We start from the raw sequence: 24,075 nt of genomic DNA, 5'->3' as shown, positions 1-24,075 counted from the left end.
ATGGTTGTTGAGTGTGGCTGTTTTCTCTTAGTTAATACTTTCAAAATGTATGCATGCTCTTGCAGGACCATCTGTCAGCGTGGTTTTCCTTTTCCTAGCTGAGTATTTTCCAGTAGAGCCAGTCTCTTCATCTCTCATGCACACAAACAAAAGCACTTCTAAACAGTGTTCTAACCGCCTCACTCCAGACTAGAGCTTCAAAACTCTTTCCTGTAAAACACCAGCTAGTAATCCAAGATGAGGTAGGAGGAGTGTCACAAATTTGGGGCTATCTTAGGCTACATAACGAGTACTAGATTAGTAGTGCTAAAAAAAAAAAAAGATTCTGATACAAAGTCCAGATAACAAATATTGCAGGCTTTCTGAGACTGTAATTTGCCTGAAAATCTCAGTGAAAATATGTGAATGATTGGATACAATTGTGCCAACCAAACTATTTAGTTAAGCAGAGTCTAACTTGGTTTTTAGGCTGTAGTTTGCTGAATTTGGTCTTGGATCATAGTTAAAAAACTCTCCCAGCCCCTCTCCCACCCCCGCATCTTGGGGTGCTGAGGTGTTTTTAATTGGCATAGACTGTTCCTTCTTGAATCAGGGACCACACTCTCACATCTCACTGTTCTGCGTGTAAATGTGGGCCGTGTTGTAGATTCCTTTTGGAATGTTTATTATCACTGTTTCCCATACTGAATCTAAATCACTTTTCTAAATCATAGCTGGTTACTCAAGGATCCAAAAATGAAGCTGCGGACAACTTACAAGGGATTTACTAAAGCAATGAATCGGTATTTCGACAATCTGATTCCCAAGATAGCAAAATTCCAGGTAAAACCCTGTCCTCATCTCTACAGGTAAGGGAATGATTGACAGATATATTTCCTGGATAGTGCTTGTGGCTTTCTGCACTTATGTTGGCTACTGTGTATTAGCACCCAGGAGTTCCAGTTTCTTGTCTAAGAAAGCTTCTGGTGCCAGGCATTACTTGTCATGATGGTGAATGCTGTAGAAGTGAGAGTATCTAGCCTTGGCTACATTTTGAGATCTTGGATTCAATTAGTCTCCTTTTGTCTTGTCTACCAACAGTTCCTCTCGAATCTGCCCTCCCTCCCACTATCAAGACACTTGGAAGAATGTTTTGTGTATCTTCTCTTTGATTTGCTTGTTATTAGCCTCTGCTCAAGATGACCAGAAATTAGAGTGAAAGATCATTCTCTAAGCTCTCGGAGGCAGCTATAGGCCAGTGTACCACAAGCATGCATTAGGGGAGCCTGTGCAGAGATCATGGTCTCTCAGTTCAGGAGCCTAAAATGGAGTCATTAGAATTATAGTGGTTTTGATGGTGGCTTTTTTTTGTGAAAGCTTATGTTTTCTGTCAAAACAGTTTGAATTTTTAAAATTACATCTATCTATCTATCTATCTATCTATCTATCTATCTATCTATCTATCAGGCTTTGTGGTAAATTCTTTTCTCTGAAGAGCCATCTTACCAAGCCCAGTTTGATATTTTTAGTATTTATTTTATCTTATGTATATTCATGTTTTACACACACACACACACACACACACACACACACTTAGTGACTAAGGAACCAGAAAAGGGTGTCAGGTCCCCTAGAATTGGAGTAACAAATAGTTGTGAGCTAACCTGGGTTTCTAGAACTGAACCCAGGTCCTCAGGAAGAGCAGTCAGTACTCCTAACTGCTGAGCCATCTCTTTATCTCCCCAAACAACATTTTCAACTTAGGTTGACTTTAGTTGGGACAGAGCAGCATGTTAGATTGATGACCATCTATAGTAGGTAGAAAATGAGTACAGAGAAACAAATGTTTAATGACATCTATGAGGTATCAAAGCTTTGCACTAGGAAATCAGAACTTTCATCCTCATAGTGATCGTTTTTAGATTTGCATATATTGAATGGAGGCAATGCCTAAATTTGCATATGTCTATGCAAATGCTAGATGAATGCTTCATATGGTTGAACTTCTTGAGAAGAGACTATAATTACTCAGGGAAGCTATTAAAATCCATGAGACCCAACAACACACACCAGTGAACATGTGGGAATTCTATGGACAGTACAGGGCCAGAACCTCAGATTAGGAGTGTAGCACAGTTGGTAGAATGCTTGACTACCACACAAGCCCAGGGTTCAGTCCTTAGCATATCATAACCCAGTGTAGTCTTCTAGCCCCTTTGCCTCAGATCATCTCTGGTCCTGATAGCTTCTGAATATTTCTTTGCTTCTGCTGTATTCTTCATTGGAGAAGTAAGAAATGAAGAGAAGAAGCTGGATTTGAAAGTCCTCCAGTGTTTATTAGCTAGGGCCATTAAGTTTAAAAAGTTCAAACACACCTATAGTCTGTGTCCTTTATCCTTTCCTGCCACCTAACTTAGGGATCAAATGCTTGCTGCTTGCTTTGTATCTTCCTGTTTCAATTCTCTCTAAAGCTTTCCACAGTCACTATGGTCAGGTTTGGGCATGCAAATACTTGTGACATAGGTTTAGACAATCCTGGATGCTCCCACATTGCTATCTACATCATAGTCTGTATCCCCCTTCATGCCAAACAGGCATCTGAGGTTTTTCAATATGTTCCTGAAAGAAGTTTGAAGAAATATTCCATAAGTTTGGTTATGCAGGTGATAACTAGAGGGGCTGGTGGTCCAGCCAGTTAATTTTCTTTTTTCTTTTTTTTTTTCCATTTTTTATTAGGTATTTAGCTCATTTACATTTCCAATGCTATACCAAAAGTCCCCCATACCCACCCACCCCCACTCCCCTACCCACCCATTCCCACTTTTTGGCCCTGGCGTTCCCCTGTACTGGGGCATATAAAGTTTGCGTGTCCAATGGGCCTCTCTTTCCAGTGATGGCCGACTAGGCCATCTTTTGATACATATGCAGCTAGAGTCAAGAGCTCCGGGGTACTGGTTAGTTCATAATGTTGTTCCACCTATAGGGTTGCAGATCCCTTTAGCTCCTTGGGTACTTTCTCTAGCTCCTCCATTGGGAGCCCTGTGATCCATCCATTAGCTGACTGTGAGCATCCACTTCTGTGTTTGCTAGGCCTTGGCATAGTCTCACAAGAGACAGCTACATCTGGGGCCTTTCGATAAAATCTTGCTAGTGTATGCAATGGTGTCAGCGTTTGGATGCTGATTATGGGGTGGATCCCTGGATATGGCAGTCTCTATATGGTCCATCCTTTTGTCTCAGCTCCAAACTTTGTCTCTGTAACTCCTTCCATGGGTGTTTTGTTCCCACTTCTAAGGAGGGGCATAGTGTCCACACTTCAGTCTTCATTTTTCTTAAGTTTCATGTGTTTAGCAAATTGTATCTTATATCTTGGGTATCCTAGGTTTTGGGCTAGGTTTTGAGTTGGGTAGAGTACCTTCTACTTCTATTTTGTGGAATAGTTTGTGAAGAACTGGAATTAGGTCTTCTTTGAAGGTCTGATAGAACTCTGCACTAAACCCATCTGGTCCTGGGCTTTTTTTGGTTGGGAGACTATTAGTGAGTGCTTCTATTTCTTTAGGGGATATGGGATTGTTTAGATCGTTAACTTGATTCTGGTTTAACTTTGGTATCTGGTATCTGTCTAGAATTTGTCCATTTCGTCCAGGTTTTCCAGTTTTGTTGAGTATAGCCCTTTGTAGAAGGATCTGATGGTGTTTTGGATTTTTTCAGGGTTTGTTGTTTATCTCCCTTTTCATTTCTGATTTTGTTAATTAGGATGCTGTCCCTGTGCCCTCTAGTGAGTCTGGCTATCTTGTTGATTTTCTCAAAGAACCAGCTCCTCGATTGGTTGATTCTTTGAATAGTTCTTCTTGTTTCCACTTGGTTGATTTCGCCCCTGAGTTTGATTATTTCCTGCATTCTACTCCTCTTGGGTGAATTTGCTTCCTTTTGTTCTAGAGCTTTTTGGTGTGTGTCAAGCTGCTAGTGTGTGGTCTCTCTAGTTTCTTTTTGGAGGCACTCAGAGCTATGAGTTTCCCTCTTAGAAATGCTTTCATAGTGTCCCATAAGTTTGGGTATGTTGTGGCTTCATTTTCATTAAACTCTAAAAAGTCTATAATTTCTTTCTTTATTCCTCCCTTGACCAAGGTATCATTGAGAAGAGTGTTGTTCATTTTCCACGTGAATGTTGGCTTTCCATTATTTATTTTGTTATTGAAGATCAGCCTTATTCCATGGTGATCTGATAGGATGCATGGGTCGATTTCAATATTTTTGTATCTGTTGAGGCCTGTTTTGTGACCAATTATATGGTCAATTTTGGAGAAGGTCCCGTGAGGTGCTGAGAAGAAGGTATATCCTTTTGTTTTAGGATAAAATGTTCTGTAGATATCTGTTAAGTCCATTTGTTTCATCACTTCTGTTAGTTTCACTGTGTCCCTGTTTAGTTTCTGTTTCCATGATCTGTCCATTGATGAAAGTGGTGTGTTGAAATCTCCCACTATTATTGTGTGAGGTTCAATGTGTGCTTTGAGCTTTACTAAAGTTTCTTTTTTTTTCTATTTTTTTTTAGGTATTTAGCTCATTTACATTTCCAATGCTATACCAAAAGTCCCCCATACCCACCACCCCCACTCCCCTACCCACCCACTCCCCCTTTTTGGCCCTGGCATTCCCCTGTACTGGGGCATATAAAGTTTGCAAGTCCAATGGGCCTCTCTTTGCAGTGATGGCCGACTTTTGATACATATGCAGCTAGAGACAAGAGCTCCGGGGTACTGCTTAGTTCATATTGTTGTTCCACCTATAGGGTTGCAGTTCCCTTTAGTTCCTTGGGTGCTTTCTCTAGTTCCTCCATTGGGGGCCCTGTGGTCCATTCAATAGCTGACTGTGAGCATCCACTTCTGTGTTTGCTAGGCCCTGGCATAGTCTCACAAGAGACAGCTATATCAGGGTCCTTTCAGCAAAATCTTGCTAGTGTATGCAATGGTGTCAGCGTTTGGAAGCTCATCATGGGATGGATCTCTGGATATGGCAATCACTAGATGGTCCATCCTTTCGTCACACTTCCAAATTTTGTCTCTGTAACTCCTTCCATGGGTGTTTTGTTTCCTATTTTAAGAAGGGGCAAAGTGTTCACACTTTGGTCTTCGTTCTCTTGAGTTTAATGTGTTTAGCAGATTGTATCTTATATCTTGGGTATCCTAAGTTTCTGGGCTAATATCCACTTATCAGTGAGTACTTATTGTGAGAGTTCCTTTGTGATTGGGTTACCTCACTCAGGATGATGCCCTCCAGGTCCATCCATTTGGCTAGGAATTTCATAAATTCATTCTTTTTAATAGCTGAGTAGTACTCCATTGTGTAGATGTACCACATTTTCTGTATCCATTCCTCTGTTGAGGGGCATCTGAGTTCTTTCCAGCTTCTGGCTATTATAAATAAGGCTGCTATGAACATAGTGGAGCATGTGTCCTTCTTACCGGTTGGGGCATCTTCTGGATATATGCCCAGGAGAGGTATTGCTGGATCTTCCGGTAGTACTATGTCCAATTTTCTAAGGAACTGCCAGACTGATTTCCAGAGTGGTTGTACAAGCCTGCAATCCCACCAACAATGGAGGAGTGTTCCTCTTTCTCCACATCCTCACCAGCATCTGCTGTCACCTGAATTTTTGATCTTAGCCATTCTGACTGGTGTGAGGTGGAATCTCAGGGTTGTTTTGATTTGCACTTCCCTGATGATTAAGGATGTTGAACATTTTTTCAGGTGCTTCTCTGCCATTCGGTATTCCTCGGGTGAGAAATCTTTGTTCAGATCTGAGCCCCATTTTTTAATGGGGTTATTTGATTTTATGGAGTCTACCTTCTTGAGTTCTTTATATATATTGGATATTAGTCCCCTGTCTGATTTGGGATAGGTAAAGATCCTTTCCCAATCTGTTGGTGATCTTTTTGTCTTATTGACGGTGTCTTTTGCCTTGCAGAAGCTTTGCAATTTTATGAGGTCCCATTTATCGATTCTCGATCTTACAGCACAAGCCATTGCTGTTCTATTCAGGAATTTTCCCCCTGTACCCATATCTTCGAGGCTTTTCCCTACTTTCTCCTCTATAAGTTTCAGTGTCTCTGGTTTTATGTGGAGATCCTTAATCCACTTAGATTTGACCTTAGTACAAGGAGATAGTACTGGATCAATTCGAAATCTTCTACATGATAACAGCCAGTTGTGCCAGCACCATTTGTTGAAAATGCTGTCTTTTTTTCCACTGGATGGTTTTAGCTCCCTTGTCAAAGATCAAGTGACCATAGGTGTGTGGGTTCATCTCTAGGTCTTCAATTATATTCCATTGGTCTACTTGTCTGTCGCTATACCAGTACCATGCAGTTTTTAATCACAATTGCTCTGTAGTACATCTTTAGGTCGGGCATGGTGATTCCACCAGAGGTTCTTTTATCCTTGAGAAGAGTTTTTGCTTTCCTAGGTTTTTTGTTATTTCAGATGAATCTGCCGATTGCCCTTTCTAATTCGTTGATGAATTGAGTTGGAATTTTGATGGGGATTGCATTGAATCTGTAGATTGCTTTTGGCAAGATAGCCATTTTTACTATATTGATCCTGCCGATCCATGAGCATGGGAGATCTTTCCATCTTCTGAGATCTTCTTTAATTTCTTTCTTCAAAGACTTGAAGTTCTTGTCATACAGATCTTTCACTTCCTTAGTTAGAGTCACGCCTAGGCATTTTATATTTTTTGTGGCTATTGAGAAGGGTGTTGTTTCCCTAATTTCTTTCTCAGCCTGTTTGTCCTTTGTGTAGAGAAAGGTCATTGACTTGTTTGAGTTAATTTTATATCCAGTTACTTCACTGAAGCTGTTTATCAGGCTTAGGAGTTCTCTGGTGGAATTTTTAGGGTTACTTATTTATACAATCATATCATCTACAAAAAGTGATAATTTGACTTCTTCCTTTCCAATTTTTATCCCCTTGATCTCCTTTTGTTGTCTAATTGCTCTGGCTAGGACTTCAAGTACAATGTTGAATAGGTAGGGAGAGAGTGGGCAGCCTTGTCTAGTCCCTGATTTTAGTGGGATTGCTTCAAGCTTCTCACCATTTATTTTGATGCTGGCTACTGGTTTGCTGTAGATTGCTTTTATCATGTTTAGGTATGGGCCTTGAATTCCTGATCTTTCCAAGACTTTTATCATGAATGGGTGTTAGATTTTGTCAAATGCTTTCTCAGCATCTAAGGAGATGATCATGTGGTTTTTGTCTTTGAGTTTGTTTATATACTGGATTACGTTGATGGATTTCCGTATATTGAACCATCCCTGCATCCCTGCGATGAAACCTACTTGGTCAGGATGGATGATTGTTTTGATGTGTTCTTGGATTCGGTTAGCAAGAACTTTATTGAGGATTTTTGCATCATTATTCATAAGGGATATTGGTCTGAAGTTATCTTTGTGGGGTCTTTTTGTGGTTTAGGTATCAGAGTAATTGTGGCTTCTTAGAATGAGTTGGGTAGAATACCTTCTGTTTCTATTTTGTGGAATAGTTTGTGAAGAACTGGGATTAGATCTTCTTTGAAGGTCTGATAGAACTCTGCACTAAACCCATCTGGTCCTGGGCTTTTTTTGGTTGAGAGACTATTAATGACTGCTTCTATTTCTTTGGGGGATATCGGGCTGTTTAGATCATTAACCTGATCTTGATTCAACTTTGGTACCTGGTATCTGTCTAGAAACTTCTCCATTTCATCCAGGTTCTCCAGTTTTGTTGAGTATAGCCTTTTGTAGAAGGATCTGATGGTGTTTTGGATTTCTTCGGGATCTGTTGTTATGTCTCCCTTTTCATTTCTGATTTTGTTAATTAGAATGTTTTCCCTGTGCCCTCTAGTGAGTCTGGCTAAGGGTTTGTCTATCTTGTTGATTTTCTCAAAGAACCAGCTCCTCGATTGGTTGATTCTCTGAATAGTTCTTCTTGTTTCCACTTGGTTGATTTCGCCCCTGAGTTTGATTATTTCCTGCAGTCTACTCCTCTTGGGTTAATTTGCTTCCTTTTGTTCTAGAGCTTTTAGGTGTGTTGTCAAGCTGCTAATGTATGCTCTCTCTAGTTTCTTTTTGGAGGCACTCAGAGCTATGAGTTTCCCTCTTAGAAATGCTTTCATAGTGTCCTATAAGTTTGGGTATGAAGTGGCTTCATTTTCATTGAACTCTAAGAAGTCCTTAATTTCTTTCTTTATTCCTTCCTTGACCAAGTTATCATTGAGAAGAGTGTTGTTCAGTTTCCACGTGAATGTTGGCTTTCTATTATTTATTTTGTTATTGAAGATCAGCCTTAGTGCATGGTGATCTGATAGAATGCATGGGACAATTTCAATATTTTTGAATCTGTTGAGGCCTGTTTTGTGACCTATTATGTGGTCAATTTTGGAGAAGGTACCATGAGGTGCTGAGAAGAAGGTATATCCTTTTGTTTTAGGATAAAATGTTCTGTAGATATCTGTCAGATCCATTTGTTTCATAACTTCTGTTAGTTTCACTGTGTCCCTGTTTAGTTTCTGTTTCCATGATCTGTCCATTGGTGAAAGTGGTGTGTTGAAGTTTCCCACTATTATTGTGTGAGGTGCAATGTGTGCTTTGAGCTTTACTGAGGTGCCTTTAATGAATGTGGCTGCCCTTGCATTTGGGGCATAGATATTTAGAATTGAGAGTTCCTCTTGGAGGATTTTACCTTGATGAGTATAAAGTGTCCTTCCTTGTCTTTTTTGATAACTTTGGGTTGGAAGTCGATTTTATTCGATATTAGAATGGCTACTCCAGCTTGTTTCTTCAGACCATTTGCTTGGAAAATTGTTTTACAACCTTTTACTCTGAGGTAGTGTCTGTCTTTTTCCCTGAGATGGCTTTCCTGTAAGCAGCAGAATGTTGGGTCCTGTTTGTGTAGCCAGTTTGTTAGTCTATGTCTTTTTATTGGGGAATTGAGCCCATTGATATTAAGAGATATTAAGGCAAAGTAATTGTTGCTTCCTATTATTTTTCCTTTTAGAGTTGGCATTCTGTACTTGTGGCTGTCTTCTTTTTGATATGTTGAGGGATTACTTTCTTACTTTTTCTAGGGAGTGGTTTCCATCCTTGTATTGTTTTTTTTTTTTTTCTTCTGTTATTATCCTTTGAAGGGCTGGATTTGTGGAAAGATAATGTGTGAATTTGGTTTTGTCATGGAATACTTTGGTTTCTCCATCTATGGTAATTGAGAGTTTGGCTGGATGTAGTAGCCTGTGCTGGAATTTGTGTTCTCTTAGGGTCTGTATAACATGTGTCCAGGATCTTCTGGCTTTCATAGTCTCTGGTGAAAAGTCTGGTGTAATTCTGATAGGCCTGCCTTTATATGTTACTTGACCTTTTTCCCTTACTGCTTTTAATATTCTATCTTTATTTAGTGCATTTCTTGTTCTGATTTTTATGTGTCAGGAGGATTTTCTTTTCTGGTCCAGTCTATTTGGAGTTCTGTAGGCTTCTTGTATGTTTATGGGCATGTCTTGCTTTAGGTTTGGGAAGTTTTCTTCTGTAATTTTGTTGAAGGTATTTGCTGGCCCTTTAAGTTGAAAATCTTTATTCTCATCTACTCCTATTATCCGTAGGTTTGGTCTTCTCATTGTGTCCTGGATTTCCTGGATGTTTTGAGTTAGAATCTTTTTGCATTTTGTATTATTTTTGATTGTTGTGCCGATGTTTTCTATGGAATCTTGTGCACCTGAGATTCTCTCTTCCATCTCTTGTATTCTGTTGCTGATGCTCTCATCTAAGGTTCCAGATATTTTACCTAGGTTTTCAATCTCCAGCGTTGCCTCACTTTGGGTTTTCTTTATTGTGTCTACTTCCCTTTTTAGGTCTTGGATGGTTTTATTCAATTCCATTACCTCTTTGGTCGTGTTATCCTGTCCTTCTTTAAGGGATTTTTGTGCTTTCTCTTTAAGGTCTTCTACCTGTTTAGCAGTGTTCTCCTGTATTTCTTTAAGTGAGTTATTAAAGTCCTTCTTGATGTCCTCTACCATCATCATGAGATATGCTTTTAAATTAGGGACTATCTTTTCATGTGTGTTTGGGTGCCCAGGACTGGGTGGGGCGGGAGTGCTGCTTTCTGATGATGATGAGTGGTCCTGGTTTCTGTTAGTAAGATTCTTACGCTTGCCTTTTGCCATCTGGTAATCTCTGGAGTTAGTTTTTGTAGTTGTCACTGGTTAGATCTTGTTCCTCAGGTGTTTATGTTTGCCTCTATCAGCAGACCTGGGAGACTAGCTCTCTCCTGAGTTTCAGTGTTCAGAGTACTCTCTGTAGGAAAGCTCTCCTCTTCCAGGGAAGGTGCACAGTTATCTGGCGTTTGGACCTCCTCCTTGCCAAAGATGAAGGCCCAAAACAGGACCTTTCTCAGAATCTGTGTTGCTTTGGCCTGTCACAGAAGCTGTTAGCTTCTGTAGTCCACACTCTCACCTGTGCAGACTACTTTCTGTGGAGTCCAGATCTTTTGGAAATGGAGTTACAGATATTTGTGAGCTGCTATGTGGGTGCTGGGAATTGAACTTGGGTCCTCTGGAAGAGCAGACAGTGCTCTTAATGGCTGAGCCATCTCTTCATTCTGAGTGTGCCCAGTATCTCACTCTCACATTCTCATCTCCTTGACCCTCAGTATAAGAAAGGCGGCCCCATCATTGCCGTGCAAGTTGAGAATGAATATGGTTCCTACTATATGGATAAGAAATACATGGCATATGTGAAAACGGTAAGTGCTCCTTCAGCTCTGCCTCACTCCTTGTGCTTTGTTATGCTGTGGAGCAAATGTGTCCTGAATGTACTGTATGCCTGTGACTGTGAGGTATGAAGATTAAGAGGGTCCTCTTTTATCATGGATTTTTGGTTATGTTCTAGATAGTGGCCTAGAAATATCAGTTTGCTCTAATATAAGGCAGAAATGCACCCTAGGACAGCTCTACAGCTCTACTTTCTATGACTAGCTCTGCTTTCTTTTGGTGGAAGAACTTTTACATTTTCTTTACTTGAAAAACACATGGTAATATATTTGCTATGTGTTCTTTCTTTTTTCTACTTTCAGAATTTCCATCTATATAGGATACTTACAAGTAGCATAGGCTGTACACAATCACATCTGTTGTTGAGCTGGGAGTGGTGAAGTTAGAGGGGTCCACAGTTCAAGATCACCCTCAGCTATATATAGCAAGTTTGAGGTTAGCATGAATGATAAGAGACCCCATCTTAAAAAACTACTCTCTTAGTTTTTTTTTTTTTTCTGTTGCTGTGCTAAAATATTCTGACAATAGAAATTTAAGGGAGAAAGGGCTTATTTTCTTGGCTTGAAATTCAAGATACAGTTCATCATGTTGGTGAATTCAATGCAGTAGGGACTTGAAACAGTGGTTCACATCCCACCTACTCCCTGGAGGCAGCAGAAGACAAATGTTGCACGTTAGTGCTTAGCTTGTGTTCTGCATTTTATGTAGCCCAGGATTCCTAACCCAGGGAATTGTCCTGTTCACAGTTCGGATGGAAATTCCTACTTCAGTTAATGTAGTGGAGATAATCTTCCATAGGCCTATCAGTGATTTTAAATCCTGTCAGGTTGATGGTTTAACCTTCACCATTACAACCACCATGGCCAAGGACTTGTTTTTATAAATAAGAATTTGGTTTGTTCCCACTCATTGCTGATACACTTGCACTAGATCTATTACATTGTTTTATATTTTTTATTTGCCCCATTTCCTGTTCCATTGTCCCTTTGCCTCCTGTTCTCAGAGTGACCTTGAAGGTTTGATCCTTCTGCCTCCTCCTCCCAAGTGATAGGATTATAGGTGAGTATCACTTTATGTGTTGTTGAGGCACTGACTCAAGTCTTCATTTATAATACATAAGCACTCAACCAACAGAGCCATTTACTCATAAAAATACAAATTATAAAAGGGTTTACATTTTAAAAACTAACATTTATACTTGTGTGTCTGTATGTCAGGGTATCTGTTCCACCATGTATATGTGGTGGTCAGAGTACAACTCAGGGGGTCACTTCTCCTACCATGTAGGTCTCAGGAATTGAATTCAAGTGACCAGGCTGGTCAGCATGTGTTGTTGCCCACCCAGCTATCTCTTGGAAATAGTATGCCAGTTGCTGGATATTTTTACCATCCCATTTCCCAGAATCACCTGCTGTCTCAGTAGAAAACAGTACTGGGGCTGAAGAGGTGGCTCAGTGGTTAAGAGCACCGACTGCTCTTCTAGAGGTCCTGAGTTCAATTCCCAGCAACCACATAGTGGTTCACAACAATCTGTCATGGGAGCTGATGCACTCTTCTGGTGTGTGTCTGAACACAGCTACAGTGTAGTAAAATAAATATATCTTTAAAAAAAAGAAAAGAAAAGAAAAGAAAAGAAAAGAAAAGAAAAGAAAAGAAAAGAAAAGGAAAAGAAAAGAGTACTGAATGCCAGTCTTCCTACTTGCTTAAACTTCAGCTTGTTAAATTTGGTCTCTACCTAGGCTCTCCAAATAAATCTTTAGGAAATATTTTGTCTAGTTCTGTGGTTGTGTAAGAAATGTCAGTGGGAATAAAAGCAGCCCATTGTCTACAGAAGTAGAATCTGTTTCTGTCTGATCTGATATGGCAACCACTTTTCATTCTCAAGCCTTCTGGATTGTCTGTGTTATATGGTCACCTTATGATAAGCCACATGGCCCATTGGACTGGGATGAGACACTGAATCCTTATCAAACCCATGGGAACCAGAGTACAGTGGCACAGAGTGACAAGGGACATTCTGAACACTCTTACTTTTCTGATTTTTCTGCTCCCTTAGTTTTTGCAGTTGTCTTATAGAAAAATCATTTTCTGATACCAACAGAGGACTCAAGGGTACATTCTAAGAATTTGGGTCTAAAAAGACATAGCAGGCCACACATTTGACTTGTCTTAGACCCTACAGCCACCACCTCAGTCACCACCTGTCTGTCTTGATTGAGAGCCCTGGAGTGTTTGTAGTTAAAATAGGGCCTTTATTTTTGGTTCTGGGGGGGGTCAAGGGGGGGTTTCTTTGTGTAGGTAGCATGGCTGTTCTGGAACTAGCTCTGCAGACCAGGCTGCACTTGAACTCACAGAGATCCTTCTGCCTCTGCCTCCTGAGTGCTGGAATTAAAGGCATGCACCACCACTGCCAGGCTCAAGTAGAAACATTTAAGGTTCATGCAAGTGACAATGCCACCATAGGTGGATTAATCCAGCCTTTCCCACTGACCAAAGAAACTACTGAAAACTGTGTATCATGGTGGAAAATTCAGAGACACTTAGAATGAAATACTAGTTTCTGCTCTCTGGCTTGGAGAAACCACAGGAGGCTTTGGGGACAGCACTGCAAAAGGTGATTCAGCTGCCCTTCAGCTTCTCCCTTGAGGTTTGGAATTTGAATTACTGTTGAGGAGTTTGACTGAAGCAGGATGTATATTTAACTTAAAAGTAGTTGCATGGGGAATGTCATAGTCAGGGTTTCTATTGGTGCCACAAAACACCATGACCAAAAAGATAGTTGGGGAAGAAAGGGTTTATCTGGCTTATACTTCCAGATCATAGTCCACCATTGGAGGAACTCAGGAACTCAGAGGCAGGACCTGATACAGAAGCCATGGAGGGGTGTGCTGCTTACTGGTTTGCTTACCCTGAGTTGCTCAGCCTGCTTTCTTATAGAATCCAGAACTACTAACCCAGGGATAGCACCACATACAATGGGCTAGCCCCCACCCCTTATTGATTGATGATTGAGAATATGCCTTACAGCTGGATTTCATGGAGGCATTTCCTCAACTGAGGCTCCTTCATCTCTGATGACTATAGCTTGTGTTATGTTGACACCTAAAACCAGCCACTCTCAGACATCAAGCCTTCCTCTCCATTTTTCAACTTCACTGTGGCATAGTTTGTTTTTTTACTCTACCGCCAGGAATAAGAAAGGGCGGGGGGCGGGTATAGGGGACTTTCGGGATAGCATTTGAAATGTAAATAAAGAAACTATCTAATAAAAAATGAAAGAAAAAAAAGAAAGAAAAGAAATCTCATGTGACCAGGAGCAATCAATCTATTTCCCTTACTGAATTTCTCCTTAGGCTTTAGTGTCAAGAGGAATTGATGAGCTGCTCATGACTGCAGATGATGGTGTGAGTCTAAGAAAGGGCCACTTGGAAAACGGTACGGTTTTGGTTGCATATATTTCTACACTGGCCAAGTTGAAAGGCACAGGTCTGTGTGATGCTTCACCTTTCCATTTCCTGGTGGTGAGGACTTGTGTGCAAAACTAAGTTAGGAAGTAGGACCCAGTCTTGCTGCACAGCAGCTATTATGACCATAGAGTTATTCCGTTCTTTCAGACTTTTAGTGGCCTGATCCTGGGTCCAACTGTGACCCAAGAAAAAGTTGTCTCCAGCACTGACACATGACCATGATTGAACAAAGAATGGAGGAGTTTCAGAGTAGCCTTGTCATGAGCCCAGACCTGGCAGTTCTCTGAATAAATGAGTCCAGAAAATAAAAGTGGGACTGGGAATAGGATGTCAGAAGGCAAATTTCTCACGAGTAGAGCATTTGCTTGGCATGTGCCCATGGGTCCAACCTCAGGTACACAAAGAAGAAAAATTGAATGCATAGAGACCAAGACTGAGAAACATAATTTCTACATTTATTCCTCTAAGCAATTTGGTCAGCTCCATTATCTTCCAATGATCTTGTCCCTGGTCTTATTGGTGGCCCTTTCTGTTATAGTAGGAAGTCAGTGTTAGTGTTCTGAATTAGAAGGCAAGCATGAATGAGTTCTAAGGTTTGAGCCCCACAACCAAAAATGTCAAGTTTTGGAGTCTCAAGTTCTTCATTTGCTTTTCATGTATTGATTTGTGCCGTGTGGCGTATTTTAATTGCATTTTAACTGTCTAGATCATCATTATAAGTTCTAAGTGAAAGACCATGTATGAAGTTCCTTTGCATGTTTTGATGTGGCTATAAGTATAGCCACATATCTTCATTTCTAGCTCTGGCTATGGAAGTATTGAAGTGAAATCAGGGAGGCATAAGCCCAAGAAGTATGGACTGGACTCTGACATGGCTCTGGGATAGTCTTCTGCCCCTGCCCTGTGTGGTCATGGCAGGTTCTCATGTATGTTCTTCCTACCCACAGTGCTGGCCACTGTTCACATGAAGAATATAAAGAAAGAAACATTTGGAGACCTCAGATCTATTCAGGTGCCTTTCAGACACAACAGATGCCTGTTCTTGCCCCACCCTTGACTTCTTGTCTTACTTATTGAGAAAAATCTTAGTACTAATCAGTTTAGTTATAGTTGCAATCTGCAGTGTCCTTCAGTGTCTATTTTAGGTGGATTTAGGTTCAAATTGTATAAATGCAGAACACTTGGTTCACAGGCCACAGTGTTGGAGTGTAATAATCCTTAACTTTTGTTCACTCTGATTTGTAGGACATTGCTCAAAGCTAGCATTTGTCATAATCCTTCTACTGATGCAGCCACTGGGTCATTGAACATTTTTTTAAAGCCAGTTATTTTTATTTACTTTGAATTTGTGTACATGTGAGGGGGGCATGTGCACATGAGTGCAGGTACCCACAGAGACCAGAGACATCAGATGCACTTATTGCTGAACTTACAGGCAGTTGTCAGCCACTCAGTGTAGGTTCTGGAAATTAAACTCTGGTCTTTTTCAAGAGTGTTATGTATTTTTTTAAAAAGATTTATTTATTTTACGTGTATGAGTACACTGTAGCTGTACAGATGGTTGTGAGGTATCATGTGTTGCTGGGAATTGAATTCAGAACCTCTGCTTGCTCCGGCCCAAAGACCGAAGATTTATTTATTATTAATATTACTTATTATTATATCTAAGTACACTGTAGCTGTCTTTAGACACCCCAGAAGAGGGTGTCAGATCTCATTTCAGATGGTTGTGAGCCACCATGTGGCTGCTGGGATTTGAACTCAGGGCCTGTGGAAGAGCAGTCAGTGCTCTTAACCATTGAGCCATCTCTCCACCCCCTGTCATTGAACATTTTGAATTCTTCTTCTGTGTCAGATGTTTCTTACTAAATCTCTACTCTGGTCATCAAGGGAATGAAAAGATTCTAATTTTTTTTTTTTTTTTTTTTTTTTTACAAATTTCCAACTTTTACTTTTAGGATATATTAAAAGGGAAATATTGAAATGACAGGTGTCCTCCCTCCATGCCCCACAAAATGCTTGGAACAGATGACCAATAAAACCACATGGGGAGACTATGTGACCAGAAAGATCATGTGAGAGTGGGAGTATAGGGCTCAGAGCTCTGAGACGTGCCAGGGTGCTTTCAGTTAAAGGATAAATGGCACATGAGAGCTCCGGGCTTTGGAGTTCCCTTGTAGGCAGTTCAGGGCTTCAGAATTTCAAAAGAGCATCCCAAATTAACACTTGTTTTGTTTCCCTTCAGGGTAAAAGCCCTATTCTGATGATGGTATATACAACCAAGTCTTTTGACACATGGGGAACTCTGCACCAGACTGGAGATGCACAGAGTGAGTCCTCCTTCCTAACCTTTTCAGGGAAAAGTGAGAACTGCAGTGGCACTGGGCTGCTCTTTTCCTGCCCATTAGTGACCTTGAGGTTTAGGGACAAGGCTCCCAGATGTCGTTTCATATAAGTATCAGTCTGGATAAGTAGATGGCTCCTAGACATCTGCTCAGAAGGAGAGGTCACAGAGCATGAACACCTCTGTGTGTGTGTGGGGGGGGGTGTCACTGCTATAGGAACTTAAGTTTCTGTAGTTTTCATTATAAATACACTTCTCCAAGGCTAGAAAAGTAATGAGAATGAATTGTTCAGTGAGACAGAGGACGACAATGAAAGTGTGCTGGGTATGGAAGTAGGTAGTGTTATAGCTCCAGCTCACCTGATTTTAATTCTTTTGCTCTCCTTGGAGAATTGTTGATGGCAGGTTAAATGGAGTTGAAGGTAAAGGTGACTGTTGCCACCATTTCAGATAAGTCACTGTGAGAAGCTGGTGGTAAGTGCTTTAGAAATAGTAAGCTGGAAATAGGTATGCCCCTAAAAAGTCATGAGCAATGTTTGATATACACAGTTTGTGTGCTAGAAGCAAGAAAGATTCATCCAAGTATAAAACCTAGAGAAAGAAGTAATGAGTGACTTTGGATTTTGAAAACAAACACCACCAACTACTTCAGTCCATCCTGGCTCATCTAACATGTTTTTCTGGGGCTGAGCTCTAAGCAAATCTTGAAGATTTCAGATGGAGGTAATTTGAAAGTCTCCGAGCTGTGAATTCTTAAATCCTAATTCTGTCTCTCCTCTCTCCCTGTCCCCTCTGCAGTGCTGCTGAAGGATGTCCATGAGATGTTCCACCTCGGGTTCTCCCTCAACTTCTACATGTTCCAAGGTGGTACCAACTTTGGCTTAATTGGTGGAGCTCAGTCTTCAGAGGGTTACAAGCCTGTAGTAACCAGCTATGGTGAGTATTGGTCCCCAGAATCATCTCCAACCTAGGCTGTCCCATCGTTGAGTCTAGAACATAGAGGATGAGGGAACTCTCTGGAACTGTTTAGCTGGCTTGACTTTAATGTGTGCTGAGAACTGAGGATTTGGTATTTGTTCATGATCCCACTAGATATCAGGGTCTTGGTTTTCTGGAGCTTTGTGAGTAGACGGGTTTGTAACTTTAGTCTTGCTTATCTGCTACGTGGAACCTTGCTTTAAAAATGGCCTATTCGGTCATCATTGGGAAGAGAGGCCCCTTGGTCTTGCAAACTTTATATGCCCCAGTACAGGGGAAAGCCAGGGCCAAGAAGTGGGAGTGGGTGGGTAGGGGAGCAGGGTCGGGGAGGGTATAGGGAACTTTCGGGATAGCATTTGAAGTGTAAATAAAGAAAGTATCTAATAAAAAAAGATGTTCTATACAAAGTCTATTGCTTTGGATTTTCTAAGAACACCATAGAATGTAGCCTCCAAATCTCCCAAGAGACCAAGTAGGAAATTAAGGATGAAGTGAAGCTAATGCTCATCTGGCAATATGAGGTCTCATTTTCCTCCAGATCATTACCATACTCGATTTTTTTAAAAATGTAATTTTCTGACAGGTGTGCCATGGTTTTTATTTGTGTCTTCCTAATGAGTAATGACTTTGAAGATCTTTCCATTTACTGATTGCAAATTGTCAAAATTTGCCACGTGTTCAAAATTTTTTTGCCACTTGTTCAATTTTTTTTTGGTGAAGTATCTATGCATATCTTTGTTCCATTTTGTTTGATTGTTTGTTTTTGTTCTTTAAAAGGGGCAACTTTTTTGGGTTTTTTTGCAATTTTGAAAAATTTTAAAAACCTGAACTCTGGATAAAAGGCCTTTGTCAAGTATATGCTTTGTAAATGTTTTCTCACAGTATGTATTGTCTTTTATTACCTTCACAGTGTGTGTTGAAGATCAGAAATTTAAAATTTTAATAAAAGTATTAATTTATTAAAAATAAAAGAAATTGGATAGGAAGGATAAGCCACTGGGTTGGAGGGTTATGGATTGTTGCTGGGACATATTGTAGCTGCACAGATTGACGCAGTTTGCCTCCTGTTAACAATCCCTCACCCTCATCAAAGCATGATGATCATCAGGTGATGCCTCTTGTTTGAACCAATGGACATATAAAATTCCCTTATCAGATAAAAGGGGCCCCACCACTCAGGTTGCTAATGTTTTGTTTTTTTTCCCCCTCTTCAGGAGAAAGGAGCCAATCAATCCTAAGGTCTTCTTGGGGGACATGACACATTTCTCTGTTTTCTTTAGACTACAATGCACTGGTGTCAGAAGGTGGAGAATATACAGTCCAGTACCGGGAATTTCAACGTTTTTTCCATTCTGTTACAGGTACGCAGACTCGGCAGCAACTTCAGTCTGAAGGGTGATCTCCGGGGGTGGGGGGTGGGGGTGGGGAAATAAGGGAGTGGAGACATTTTGGGGGAGAAACCCAATTTGTTGCATTTTGTCGTGGGCACTGGAAATGTATGAGATACAGAGTCTGCTCTTGTGTGCTCAGCACAGGACCATGGTGCTTGGCCTTGGCTGTGCCTGCAATCCTCTAAAACTTTTCAAAGCTACAGACCCCAGCTCCCCTTCTGCACTGCTCAGTAAGCATGACTTGGCTCGGGTGAGGAAGAAAGGGCAAACCGGGAAAACATGTGCCTATGTGGCTGGGATTTAGGGGATTCTCTAGAGCTAATGGCCAAGGTCGACATGCTCCTTTTTTCTAGGAAAATAAAGGGTACTTCCTCAGATGTGTAAGGATATGAGAGGACCCGTACTCAGCACCTGCCTTAATTCTTCCTAGAATTAGGAAGTTAGGGCTACATGACTGGGTCCTTCGTTGGTGGAGGCTGTGGGATAGCAGGGAACGTGGTGTTTTCCAGTGGGGTTGTGATAGATCCTAGGATTGCCAGTTGTGTGCTTTTCATTGCAGACAGTCACTTGACCGTTCAACCAAAAACTACACAGATGTTTGCCTATCAGCCAGTGACACTGTTATATTTCATGACCCTGTGGGAATTCCTGCCCAATCTGGTTAAGGTGGGTGTTTCTTGGGTATAAACACATGGTATCACTTTAGGAAAAAAGGGATAGGAAATAAAGAGATAGCTCAAAGACCAAGGAGTAGAAGATTAGGGAAACCAAAGTAATCCTTGGAAGTCTTAGTTCCTTCTCAAGTTTTACACTTGAGAATAGGAAACCAATTGTAAGAGCTCAGATTAGACTAAATTTGAAGAAATGGTCTAAACTTGTGTAACAATAAAACAGTCCCTTTTAGGATCCAGCTTGAAGATCCTTCCTTCCTTCCTTCCTTCCTTCCTTCCTTCCTTCCTTCCTTCCTTCCTCTCTCCCCTTCCTTTCTCTTTCTTTCTTTCTTTCTTTCTTTCTTTCTTTCTTTCTTTCTTTCTTTCTTTCTTCCTTCCTTCCTTCCTTCCTTCCTTCCTTTCTCTTTCTCTCTCTTCCTTCTTTCCTGTCTTTCTCTCTCTCTCTCTTTCTTTCTTTCTTTCTTTCTTTCTTTCTTTCTTTCTTTCTTTCTTTCTTTCTCTCTCTCTCTCTTTCTCTTTTCCTTCCTTCCTTCCTTCCTTCCTCCCTCTCTTTCTATTTTTGTTCTTTTTTTAAAGATTCTTTTAATGTGTATGTGGGTTTTGCCTGCATGTATGTAATTGAACCACGTGTCTGTCTATGGAGCCAGAAGAGGTTACCAGGTCAACTGAAACAGTTAGGAACTGAATTTGAGTCCTTTGCAAGGCTAGTGCACTGGTATTACCCAGTGAGGGATCTCTGCAGCTCTACCCCTGCTTTCTTAGGTGTTAGAAGTACATTGACTAGGCTCATGGGTAGTGATTTAAAAAACTTTTTATTGGTTCTTTGTGAATTTCACATCTTGCACCCCAATCCCACTCATCTTTCCCTCCCCTCATACCTGTCTTCTACCCTTCTAACTTTCCCACCAACAGTGAAAAAAATCTCGTGGAAGCTCTAGTGTGTCACAGTGTGTCCCACAGTTTACCCCTTTGTCCATAAGCCTTTGCTTGCAATGTTCATTGCAATGACTTATAGAGGGTTTTTGGCTTCTGCTACTCTATTAATAGTGGAATCTCACTGGAACTCCCTTGAGATATCTGATTGTTGCCCTATGTCATGGAGATTCTGTAGGTTTGGATCTGTAGGATTGGCCCCTCATGCACTCCAACAGTTCATCAATTGGATACAGCTTGAGGTAGGCCAACTCAAAGTCCTGGATCTGGGCCCGAGAGTTATCTGGTCAACCCACCTGCTTTCCTGCTCTCACACCCTTGGGGCAAGCTCACCAGCAACCACCTACAACCGGGGCCAGCTCTACTTGCTGCCTACTCAAGGTGTGGGCCCATGCTCTCCAGTGCTGCAGCAGGCAAGGGGCAGGGACAGCTAGCTCTCCCTCCTGCTGTAGGTGGCAAGGGGCAAGGATGGGGGAGGACATCTCTCCTTCACCCAGGGCAATGATTTTTAGTCTTTTTTTTTTTTTTCACAGAGGGATGCTTTCTCTAAACTCATTGTTAAGTTCAATATATACAACATAAACTAGGTTAGTTAGGGTGTTCTGTAGCACTGAACTTTCTTCCCCTGTAAGTCAGCTATCCCTTTTTTTGGGATATTGTCACTGTTAACTTACCCCTAGGGTTTCCAGGAATACAGATTGAAAAGTGTTCTAAGGAAACATTGCGTGCTTATTCTTATAGAACCCATCAAATATTCATATTTTGGAACTGTATTATGGTGATGCCATTCTAGACAATTTTATGTCTAAGGAGTAAGAAGAATGAATGAAAAGCAGACTGGAGAGCCAATGAGCCAACAGAGGTGGAGGAACTGAGATTTATCATCATTGTTATAGAGATACTGTCTGTGTGTTGGACAGCCACAGTAGTCCCGGGAGACTTTGGTCAAAGTAGTATTAAGGCTGAATGGCTGAACAGAAGCAAATGACATGGCAACTATATTCTGAGGTAGAGAAACTGAGGCACTCCAGGGTCCATTGATAAAGACAGAGAGGGCTATGTGTTTGGGAACTGGAGTTAGGACTGCACAAGAAAGTGTTGTGTAGGATAGTCTCTCTCTCTCTCTCTCTCTCTCTCTCTCTCTCTCTCTCACACACACACACACACACACACACACACACACACACACACACACAAAGCCAGGCAACACAGAAGGAGCTGCTTATAGACAGGCAACAGCATTTTGGGTTTATGTTGTGGTGGGAATCAGACTTGGTACACTCTATCAGCTAACATCATATCTTCTAGTTCTGCTTTTACTCGTTTATATTTTTGAGACAAATTCTTGCTATGTAAGGTCAGGCTGGCCTCAAATTAATGATGTTCCCTTGGCCTCCTTCGAGCTGGCATTACATGTATGCATAACCATGCCATTGTTTGTCTCTTTTGCATCTCTGCTTGTGAGTTTACTGTGGTGCTTTTGTGTATCCCATTCCCTTTCTGGTCAGTGGGTGCAGGTGCTGCTAGTGCACATGCTCATGTTCAACCTTCCCATTGGCTGCTTACCTAGTGGGTTTCAGCAGCAACTGACCTTATTGCATGGAAATTAACCATGCTGGGAATGTTTACAGTACAGAAATACAACAAATAATCACCTAGGTCAAGAGATGGCTCAGTGGTTAAGACTGATAGTTGTCCTTCCATAGGACCCACAAAACCACATCTATAACTTCAGGTCCAGAGGATTCAACGCCCTCTTCTGGTCTCTGTAGGGACTGTATGCTTATGGTGTACAAACACATGCAGGCAAAACACCTATACATATAAAATAATAAAATAAAAGAATTCTGTAAAAAGTGGGAAGGCTGAGGTGGAAATGAAACAAGACAAGCCATGTGTTGATGAAATAAGCCAACACTTCATGAAACAAACGCCTTGGAAATATTTTAATTCTGCGATTCCCTCTGTATTTATTACCTCAAATTGTTCTACAGAAAGGTGTTGATCACCGTTTACCTTTATGTACAGTTTGTACAGAAAAAGAATGAGTTCAAATATTTTCATTAATCAAACAAATGGGTTTATATGTCTTCCAAAAGTTCAGCAGGTTTGTTTGTTTGTTTGTTTTGCTACTGTGGTTCTTTATATGGTAAGTAAACATTTAAGATCTAGATTGTTGTATGCCATCATAGTCTCTTTGACACTCACATCGACCCATTGCAGTCCATCAGGACCCCTTTTGGTTGATTCTTATGTCTTCTTGACAGGACACCCATAGCTGTCAACATCTTCATTGTTATGTTCTCCTGGAGGATTGAGGCTGTGTGGCTCCTCAGATTTAGAATAGTTTGTTTCTCCAAGTGGCTCTGAAGGGTTTTTGTTGTTCTATGCATAATGTATATAGGTGTGTGCTTGCATGTATATGGGCACATGTATGTGGGTGCATGTAAATGTATTTACACATATGTATGCATGTATGTGAAGGCTCAGAGTGCCATATGCTTCTCTTGATCATTCTGTACAAAAAAAAAAAAAAAGATGCAGTCTCTTCACCAAATTTGGAAGTCATCAATTCTGGCTAATCTCTCTAGTTACATGCCTCAGGAATCTTGCTTCTGCCTCCCAACTACTAATTACAGAAACATAGCACAATGCATGTGCTTTGCTTGATTTCAGCTTTTCGTTTAAATCATAAGAATAACTCACTGGCTGGATGTGCAGTAAAATACGAGATTGGTTGGAAAGCCAAAAAAGTTAATTTAAATGTTATGGCTAAACATGATTGTCCTTGTGTAGTCCTCTTTAGTATTCCTGTTTGCATGGCTGTTGGGAATCATCTCCCCGGAGAAGTGGGCCATGGGTTCTTGGTTCTGAGATTCTTTTCTCTAGTCTGAGCCTTTAACATGTTTGTAACTCCTATCCTTACCATAGACAACCAAGTCTTCCAAGCCCCTATCCATGGAGCAGCTGCGGGTGAATGAAAGAAGTGGCCAGTCCTTTGGATATATACTTTATGAGACTGTCATCTTCAGTGGAGGCCTCATCACATCAAGGGGTCATATTCGAGACCGAGGGCAGGTAGGGAACAATTTGTAGTTCCTAGTGGAACTTGTATGTTGACATCATCCTATGATACTGAGGTAAATGTCTAAGTGCAAGAGTCAAATCATTTGACCACCAAAAAAATTTTGCTGTTGATTATTATCTGTCCTTTAAGTGAAATATTTTATACATAGACATCCCTAGGCATATACTCCTGAATGCAATAGGAGATGAGAGTGATCTCAAATCCAGGAGGTACTTTAGTAGTCCCTATATTTATCATGTATCAATCCCTAATGTTAATATAGCATATGAGAAGTACATTTTTTTTGTCATTTAAGTTTTAAAAATCTAGCTGAGATATGTGTTCCAAATAGAAAATCCTCAGGAAAGGTACAACTGGGAAGTCTCAGTGCAGAAGCTGAAGGTTCCATCCCACTCCAAGTTACAAGCTCTTCTAAGGGTTTTTTTTTTTTTT

The 24,075-nt window shown here is 40.8% G+C and overlaps 1 protein-coding gene across 6 annotated transcripts in view; it reads left to right on the top strand.

Annotated features, from left to right (window-relative positions):
- Positions 1-24,075, top strand: part of Gm1110 (predicted gene 1110) — a 43,618-nt gene that overhangs the window by 10,017 nt on the left and 9,526 nt on the right. For all 6 annotated transcript variants that reach the window (XR_001778935.2, NM_001281475.1, XM_006510461.3 and 3 more), the window contains 9 exons: positions 714-822; positions 10,651-10,743; positions 14,125-14,206; positions 15,186-15,250; positions 16,484-16,568; positions 17,381-17,518; positions 18,841-18,921; positions 19,511-19,617; positions 23,487-23,633. Coding sequence is in view for 5 of the 6 variants with exons in the window: in NM_001281475.1 (NP_001268404.1) it covers positions 714-822; positions 10,651-10,743; positions 14,125-14,206; positions 15,186-15,250; positions 16,484-16,568; positions 17,381-17,518; positions 18,841-18,921; positions 19,511-19,617; positions 23,487-23,633 (907 nt within the window). In the remaining variant the exon portion in view is untranslated. The remainder of the gene's footprint in view (positions 1-713; positions 823-10,650; positions 10,744-14,124; positions 14,207-15,185; positions 15,251-16,483; positions 16,569-17,380; positions 17,519-18,840; positions 18,922-19,510; positions 19,618-23,486; positions 23,634-24,075) is intronic.

Source organism: Mus musculus, chromosome 9, assembly GCF_000001635.26.
Source record: "Mus musculus strain C57BL/6J chromosome 9, GRCm38.p6 C57BL/6J".
Classification (NCBI taxonomy): domain Eukaryota; kingdom Metazoa; phylum Chordata; class Mammalia; order Rodentia; family Muridae; genus Mus; species Mus musculus.
Note: the sequence above shows the minus strand (reverse complement) of the source record. Positions and strands in the feature narration are given on the sequence as shown.